This window comes from Otolemur garnettii, unplaced genomic scaffold (genome assembly GCF_000181295.1).
Source record: "Otolemur garnettii isolate 467f Iridium unplaced genomic scaffold, OtoGar3 scaffold00024, whole genome shotgun sequence".
Classification (NCBI taxonomy): Eukaryota; Metazoa; Chordata; class Mammalia; order Primates; family Galagidae; genus Otolemur; species Otolemur garnettii.
Genome location: NW_003852419.1, coordinates 6,105,460 through 6,114,677, shown reverse-complemented (window position 1 = coordinate 6,114,677; position 9,218 = coordinate 6,105,460). Strand labels below are relative to the sequence as shown.

Sequence of the window (9,218 nt, the reverse complement as noted above, 5' to 3'; positions counted from 1 at the left end):
CTATAGGCACCGAGCCACAATGCGCCATTTTTCTAAAGTCCTATACCAATGCTACAACTTGCAAAGTACTGCAGTCTGCCCGCAAACAACATATTATCATTTCTCAAGAATGCTTGATCCAGGCTTGGTGCCCATAGCACAGTGGTTATGGCATCAGACATATACACTGAGAGTGGTGGTTGGAACCCGGCCCAGGCCAACTAAACGATGACAACTATAACAAAAAGTCAGGTGTGGTAGTGGGCACCTGTAGTCCCAGCTACTTGGGAGGCTGAGATAAGAGAATCACTTAAGCCCAAGTTTGAGGGCTGAAGCCCAATCGCTTAAATTTGAGGTTGCTGTGAGCTATGACACCATAGCACTCTACCAAGGGCAAAACAGTGAGACTGTCCCCCCCCAAAAAAGAGGGCAGCGCCTGTGGCTCAGTGGCAGGTTCAAACTTGGCCCCAGCCAAACTGCAACAAAAATAAATAGCCAGGCATTTTGGCAGGCGCCTGTAGTCCCAGTTACTCAGGAGGCTGAGGCAAGAGAAAATCGCCTAAGCCCAAGAACTGGAGGCTGGGACTACAGGTGCCCACTACCACACCTGTCTATTTTTTGTTATAATTGTCATCGTTCATAGCATCCCACAATTCTATCAACGAGCGTTCTGCTTTTTCTCTCTTCTTTTCAGCTGCTTTAACAATTTGGGTTATCTCGAGGGATTTATCTTCTAGCTCACTTGAGCCCAACAGTTTGAGGATGCTGTGGGCTAGGACAGCATAGCACTCTACCCAAGGGGACAGAGTAAGACTCTGTTTCAAAAAGCAAAACAAGGCCGGGCATGGTGACTCACACCTGTAATCCTAGCACTCTGGGAAGCTGACGTCAGGAGTTCGAGAGCAGCCTGAGCAAAAGTGAGATCCCATCTTTTCTAAAAATAGAAAAACTGAGGCAAGAAGATCGCTTACCCCAAGAGTTGGAGGTTACTGTGAGCTACAATGCCACAGCACTCTCTCCAGGGTGACAGCTTAAGACGCTATCTCAAAAAAAAAGAGAGAGAGAAGCTGGGGGGCAATGGATTGTTTGAGCTCAGGAGTTTGAGAACAGCCTAAGCAAAAGTGAGACCCCTGTCTCTACTAAAAATAGAAAAAAAACTAGCCAGGTGCCTATATTCTCAGCTAACAGGAAGGCTGAGGCAAGAGGATCACCTGAGCCCCAGAGTTTAAGGTTGCTATGAGCTAGGATGCCATAGCATTCCACCCAGGGCAGAGTGAGACTGTCTCAAAAAAAAAAAAAGTCACTCATCTGTCATCTATGTATCCTAATCACACTACCTTTCTTTTGGTCTTTTGGATCCTTTAAGATGAGGACAGTTTAACCCTCTTGTGTCTAAATTTGGTATTTGGTTATTACCTCCAACCATGAGATGGTAATGAGGGCTTAATATTGCTGCAAGTCACTCAAAGGACAGGAATAAAAACTCCATTCCAAGGGCAGCGCCTGTGGCTCAAAAAGGTAGGGCACCAGTCCCATATGCCAGAGGCAGCAAGTTCAAACCCAGCCCCAGCCCCAGCCCAAAACAAACAAACAAACAAACAAACAACTCCATTCCAGGCTGGGAATGGTAGCTCACACTTGTAATCCTAACACTCTGGAAAGCCAAGGCAGGTGTATTGCTTGAGATGGAGATCAGCCTGAGCAAGAGCAAGACCCTGTCTCTCTAAAAATAGAAAAAGTAGCAGGATGTAGTGGCAGGTGCCTATAGTCCCAGCTACTCAGAAAGTTGTGAGCTGTGATGATGCCATGGCACTCTACCTAGGGCGACAGAGTGAAACTGTCTCAAAAAAAACAAACGGCTGAGTGTGATAGGTCATGCCTATAATCCCAGCACTTAGGAGGCCAAGATGGGTGGACTGCCTGAGTTCACGGGTTCTAGACCAGCCTCAGCCAGAGTGAGACCCGTCTCTAAAAAGATAGCCCAGCATTGTGGTAGGAACCTGTAGTCCCAGCTACTTGGGAGGCTAAGGCAAGAAACGCACTTAAGCCCAAGAGTTTGAGTTTACTGTGAGCTATGATGCCACAGCACTCTGCCAAGGGTGACAAAGTGAGACTCTGTCTTTAAAACAAAAACAAAAACAAAAACTGGGCTGCCAAACAACAATAACAACTACTACCAAAAAATAGCCAGGCACTGTGGTGGGCACTTGCAGTCACAGCTACTTGTAAGGCTGGGGCAAGAGAATTGCTTAAGCCCAGGGGTTTGAGGTTGCTGTGAGCTGTGACAGCATAGCACTCTACCAAGGGCAACATAGTAAAACTGTGGTCTCAAAAAAACAAAACTCTATTCCATAGAAATAAACCAGCTGCATCTTATCTCTTTCCCGTGCCAGAAGCTTTCATAACTGCCATTCTTGCAATTTACTAAAATAAAACACATTTAATTTCACTACATGGAAAAGACACACATTCACTCTCTCATACTCACACACACTCTACGGTGACTCTTACCTGTATATGGCTTTAACAGCCTTTTGCTAACCCAGCCCCTTGTTGGGCTATCATCAAAAAACTGTACGTGAATGCGAGCTGATTTCCCTTTCTCTCGGATGAATGTTCCATCAAAGGGGTGGTTATAAACCAGGCAAGGCCACCAGGGGTAACCTTCCATCTTGGCCCAAACCAAGTCACCTGGTGAGAAGTCACAAGAACTGTTGCCAAAAGGAAATACATAACTTAGTTAGCATTTGGTTAAGTTTCCTTAAAGACAATTACCTATAAATAACCAAATCCAAATAAAGTATCATTAAGATTCCTTTGAAATCTTCTGGCAGTAGAAGATCAACCATAGAAACTTTGGAATTAATGATCTTTTAAGTCAGGAGTTCAAGTCATTTTAAAAACATATGCTAATATAATGTTTATTTAACCATTAAGATGCACCACAAATCTAATAAATCCTGATCATTCAAAGTTTAAAAACTATAGCAGACTTCTGGCAAAATGTTGATGGTAGGAGCCAGGTCAGGTGGCACACGCCTATAATCCTAGTACTCTGGAAGGCCAAGGCAGTAGGATCACTTGAGCTCAGGAGGTCATGACCAAGCTCTACTAAAGAGGCCCCCCATCTCTGCTAAAAATAGAAAAATTAGCAGGACCTGGCGGTAGGCATCTGTTGTCCCAGGTACTTGGAAAGCCGAGGCAGGAAGACTGCTTGAACTCAGAAGGTCTGAGGTTGCTATGAGCTAGGCTGAGGCCATCCTAGAGGCCTCTGTTGGCACTCTAGCCTGGCAATAGTGAGATTGTCTCAAAAAAAAAAAAAAAAGCAGCAGAAAGGCACAGACTCATTGTGCATGCTCGCTGAATTACAGTGAGTAGTGCCTACCTATAATACAATTTGGTATGTATCAGAAACAGGATCTAACCCACATTAGTAAATATTAGTAAATATATTTACTAATTCTATTAATTATCTAATTCATTAGACTTTGCTTGGAATGTTTCCAGTTAAGGTCCTGTGTATTCCAAAAGCTAACTAGCACTCTACTAGCTTCACCCCAACCCCACAAACTAGTTTTATACAAAAGTCAACAAACGAGTGCCTGATGTACCATAAATAGTACATATGCCTACAAAAATCAAAAACAGATTCAATCTTCACAAAAACTGATCACTTAAGCCCAAGAGTTTGAGGTTGCTGTGAGCTGTGATGCCACTGCACTCTACCAAGGACAACATAGTGAGACTGTCTCAAAAAAATAAATAAGAAGAGTAGACTTTTAGGCCAGAATATTTATAAGCGAATCGTTTCAGGTTGTACTTATCTCAAGGGCCTTTGTAAGTAGTTTCTCTCAACTTACAGAAATCTATAGTGACCTGCACAAGTTTACATCACAAAGGTCATCTCCAAACAAGAAGCTGTATCTATACATTCAAACCCCCACCACAGCTGTGCTTCCTCTTCATCAACATACACATTGATTAAAAGGAATAAAAGACCGACCACTCTGTGGAATAGCTAGTTCCTAAGCCTCCCTCCCCTCAAGCAGGCCTTCCCTAAACTTGAGCCATTTAGCTACTTAACCACAAAAGCCTATCACACTCATAAGCTTTCTTTCTATGTTAGAAAAGACTTTTTTCCCCCAAGCTGTATTCTTTTATTTCTGCTACTAAAGAAGGGAAGTAACCTTTGTCTCTATAAAGTAACTATCAGTTCTCAATCTGAACTTCTGACAGTAACTTTTAAACGATTAGCCACAGAGAAAATAAATGTCACTACACACTGTCTCCCCACATCAAGTATATTTTAGGTTTCAAACTATACTGGCTGGGCAGCTTTTTCTAAAGAGGAAAAGGGTAGGGATACCCTTTGGTCAAGCCTCGTTGCCCTACTTAACTAAATCCCTTAAGAGATGAAGACCTGGACCCAAGGGGTGCTCGCCCCTATAACTGAGAGGTCATGGTGGGAGGACCCCTGAGTTCAAGAATGATGAGAAAAACCCTGTCTCTACTAAAAATAGAGCTCAGGAGGGAAAAAAGAGACTCTGTCTCTATTAAAAATAGAAAAATTATGGCTCGGCGCCTGTGGCTCAAGTGGCTAAGGCACCAGCCACATACACCTAAGGTGGCAGGTTCAAATCCAGCCTGGGCCCGCCAAACAACGACGGCTGCAACCAAAAAATAGCCGGGCGTTGTGGCAGACGCCTGTGGTCCCAGCTACTTGGGAGGCTGAGGCAGGAGACTCGCTTGAGCCCAGGAGTTGGAGGTTGCTGTGAGCTGTGATGCCATGGCACTCTACCCAGGGGAAAGCTTGAGGCTCTGTCTCAAAAAAAAAAAAAAAATAGAAAAATTAGCTATGCATTGTGGCAGGTGCCTATAGTCCTGTTACTCAAGAGGCTGAGGTGAGAGAATCACTTAAACCCAGAAGTTTGAGGTTGCTGTGAGCTAGGCTGATGCCCTGACACTCTAGCCTGTGCAACAGAATGAGAGACTGTCTACAGAAAGAGACAGATACTAAGACTTACACATCGTGAAGCATTAACCCAAGCACTTACTAGTTTGAGGCAGTTCTTCCCTTCTGTGTTTAAATTATTAAATTTCACCAGCTATTTAATTACATACAAGTCTACATAAAGCATGTATTACAAATTCTCAAGAATGTAGTTAGTAAGTACATCAGAGACTTTGACAAACACACACAGTGGTATAATTGAAATTCAAGGAAACAGGATGCCCCAAAACAAAAGAGAATTCTTTGTGGTGTAAAAGGCAACAAGGTACTCAGAGGAATCTCACCTGTCTCTCAGCAGCTCCCTGAGAAACTACATGACGACATCAAAATTCTTGAACAAAACAATGTGAGCTGGCCAAACATGGCTGCAAAAAGTTATTTTCTGTCCTCAATTAACTCAATTTCTGACTGAGATCCAAATATATATTGCCCTGCGTGGTGGCTCATGCCTATAATCCTAACACTCCGGGAGGCCGAGGTGGTTGGATTGCTTGAGCTGATGAGTTCAAGACCAGCCTGAGCAAGAGGGAGACCCCATTTTTTCTTTTTTAAGATAGAGTCTTATTTTGTCACCCTCGGTGTTGTAACCCAGCCCTCTTTCCCCTGCCCACTCCTGTTCCCCAGTCCTCACCTGTTCCCCCCCCACCCCGGCCCATTTCCCTCCTCCTCCCTTCTCCCCCCAGAGTCAACTCCAGAAGCAAGGCAGGTCCGTCCTCCCCCCAGGCTGGCCAAGAACGTGCTTCCCAGCCACATTCCCAGGCCCCCTTCTTCCCCCTAAGGTTGCCAAGAACAAACTTCAGGTACAAGGGAAAAAGTCCCAAGTTTCAAAAACCCCCAAGTTCTCAGTAGATAAACAATGGTGGAAAACTCACTGAGACTTGATTAATTACTGTTGTATAACCATAACCATTATGAGATAAAATGTATCCATTGTCAACTGAAACTGTATTAATTATTATTCCATTGCTGTATCTATGACTACCTGAGTTGTAACCCCCCCTTAACCAGCCATGTTACAGCCACTTCTGTAATAGGCTTACACAAAGCCTATAAAAGGTAACTCACACTCTCACCAGCTGCTGACTGTCAGAGCAGCAGCCCCTGCAGCAGGTAAAATAAATTACCAATTAATTGGTTCGGTGCCTGTGGCTCAATCGGCTAAGGCGCCAGCCACATACACCTAAGGTGGTGGGTTCGAATCCCCAGCCCGGGCCCGCCAAACAACAATCATGGCTGCAACCAAAAAATGGCCGGCGCTGTGGCGGGCGCCTGTAGTCCCAGCTACTTGGGAGGCTGAGGCAAGAGAATCGCTTGAGCCCAGGAGTTAGAGGTTGCTGTGAGCTGTGCGGCCATGGCACTCTACCCAGGGGTATAGCTTGAGGCTCCGTCTCAAAAAAAAAAAAAAATTACCAATTAATTAACCTAAGTGGGGGTCCAAGTCTATTTTTCCAGGTCCCCTAAGTTATTTCACTCAGTAGAATGCCATGGCATCACAGCAACCTCTAACTCTTGGGCTTAAGCAATCCTCTTGCCTCAGCCTCCCAAGTAGCTGGGATTATAGGCACCCGCCACAACGCCTGGATATGTACCTCTTGCAGTTGTCATTGTTTAGCAGGCCAGGGCCGGGTTGGAACCCACCTGCCTTGGTGTACGTGGGAGCCACCCGTCTCTATTAAAAATGAAAAACTGAGGCAAGAGGATCGCCTGAGCCCATGAGTTTGAGGTTACTATGAGTTATGACACCACGGCATTCTACTGAGGGCAATAAAGTGAGATTCTGTCTTAAAAAAAAAAGAAAAGATATGGAGAATTCTGGGAAGATGGCTGACTGGCAGCAACTCTCGGCAGAGGCTCCTGAGTAAAGGAAGAAAAACTGGATGGAATCAGACTCTATGAAGCCAAAGGTGGGGAGCTGAGCCAAGAAAGAAGTTTAGCATGCTGTAACTCCAAGGAAGAGCATTCAAGAAAACAAATTTCAGGTACAAAGCCTATCAACTAGAGGATGGGAGACCCTTCCCCCAAGCAGGAGGCCTGCTGCAGACTATCTGCCAACTAGCAGGGAACAAAAGCCCTCTCATTTTACCTTGCTGGAGAGAGCCGCTAAACTCTAGGTCTCTTTCTCCAGGGAGGTCCCACTTATGAACCTAGACACCACCCTGCCAGGCATAAAATTGAACAGATATTTTCCCCCACAAGTCCAAACTCCCAGTCCACCCTTCCCCCTCACATGGCAGTCTGAAGTTCTGTCCCCTGTACAGTAGGGCCTTGTACTACTGTTTGGTCTTGTCCTGAGAGATCTGGGCATAGCGTGGACCACCAACCATCAAGACGGAATCTGTGACTAACGGGGAAGAAAGGGACGATAGGCAGGAGGAGGCGCTGACCCTCAGTTTGGGCTATGTCTGGCAGGATGGGGTGCAAACCCCCAGCTCTGATGGCACCCACAGCAGGAGAGTTGCTGCCCCGTGTGGACTGAGTTTGGCAGACAGGGCTGGTCCCCAGCTCCTTCTGGCCCTGCAAGTGTGGGAGCCAAACTAATTAACTCAAGTCACAAGTCAAACTACCTCCTTTTGTTGTTTATTCAGAACAACAGGCCACTGCATACCAAGGACCTTATCATACCTAGGTGTTACAGCCCACATCCTGACCTCCTTCCCTTTTTGCACTCGCCACTCTACTTTGCACACGCCCCACTTGCGACCTTTATCCCTTCCTTCTCATTCGCTCACCTGAGACAAAGACTCGTCCCTGACCCAATCAACCCTGAACACGACCACCCTGTACCTGTCAGTTTAGGACAGACATGGTTTACCTACCAATAAGGGGATGGGGTGGGATGGTCTAATGGGAGGGAAGAGGGAAAAGTATAAAGGAATTGTCTGAATAGTCTGTAAGGGCTGTTCCCACTTTTTCTTAAAGGGCAGCCGAGGCTCTGAGCTTGAATGAATAAAACTCCTTGTGCCTTTGCAGCAATGTTTGGACTCTCAGAGTGGTGCTTGAATTGAGTCTGGGGGTTAACACAAGCAGAGGCTTGCTAGGTATGGACTGAGACCTGAGAGCAAGGGTGTGGTCCCCTAATTCCAACAGAACCCTCAAGCAATCGCTTGCTGGGTATAAACCAAGACCTGATGGCTACTGCATGGTCCCCTGTCTCCAGTGGGGCTGGTGACCAGCAGAGCCTTACCGGGTGAGAACTGAGACTTGCAGGTGCGGTGCAGTGCCCTGACTTTAACAGAGCCTAAGAACAGAGGCTTGCAAGGCAGTGTGGACTGAGACTGGCAGGCGAGGACGTGGTCCCCTGACTACAGCCAGTCTGGCAAGCAGAGGCTAGCTGTGTGTGGACTGAGACCAGAGGGCGGGGCCCCGTGCCCTGACTTCAACAGAGCCTGCAAATAGAGGCTTGCCAGGCAGTGGACTAAGACTGGCATGCGGGGCGTGGTCCCGATTCCAATTGGCCTGGCAAGCAGAGGCTAGCTGAGTGTGGATGGAGACCACTGGGTGGGTGCGTGGCCCCTGGCTCCAACTGGGCCTGTGAGCAGAGAAGCAGATGACAGTGTGGACTGAGTCTGGTAGGCGGGAGTGTAGATCCCTGGCTCCAGTGGTGCTATTTGAGACCCTTGAACTACTCTCCGTTGAGCAGGGTTTGCACTGCCTGAGACAATTTAATTGGAACCCATGTCTGGGGCTGTCCATTCCGGCACATTCTGAGGTTGACCTTTGAAGTACTGTAGCAGGAAAGAACTGAAGAGTAGGGGCTGGGCACCACAGCTGTTTGTATCTCTTCACAGTTGAGATTTAAACCTAATACTGTGGCTTCTTACAGTAGGGTAGAGGTTGGCTGATATCAAAACAGAGCTAGCTTGCGCTATCTCACCAAGTAGGTCCTCAGGGTCTTTGGCCAAGACTCTGAAAGAGGCCTTTCTAAGGTTGTAGGAGATAAGCCACAATTACAAAGCCTAGCGCTTTGATAATGGGCTATCTCTACTACCTACGAACCCCAATTCAATCTCACCCTACCAGTTCTAGTAACCAAGCGGTGGAAAATAAACAAGGTGTGGACTCAACAGAAGAACTCTGGCAACATGAACAACCAGGCTCAGGGCCTGTGGCTCAAGTGGCTAAGGCGCCAGCCACATACATCTAAGGTGGTGGGTTCGAATCCAGCCCAGGCCCACCAAACAACAATGATGGCTGCAACCGAAAACAAATAGCCAGGCGTTGTGGCGGG

At 46.6% G+C, this 9,218-nt stretch overlaps 1 protein-coding gene across 1 annotated transcript in view; it reads right to left on the bottom strand.

The window, feature by feature from the left end:
* MSH6 (mutS homolog 6) overlaps window positions 1-9,218 on the bottom strand; it is a 34,187-nt gene that overhangs the window by 12,232 nt on the left and 12,737 nt on the right. The window contains exon 2 of the mRNA XM_003787899.3: window positions 2,491-2,690. Within this exon, the coding sequence (XP_003787947.1) occupies window positions 2,491-2,690 (200 nt within the window). The remainder of the gene's footprint in view (window positions 1-2,490; window positions 2,691-9,218) is intronic.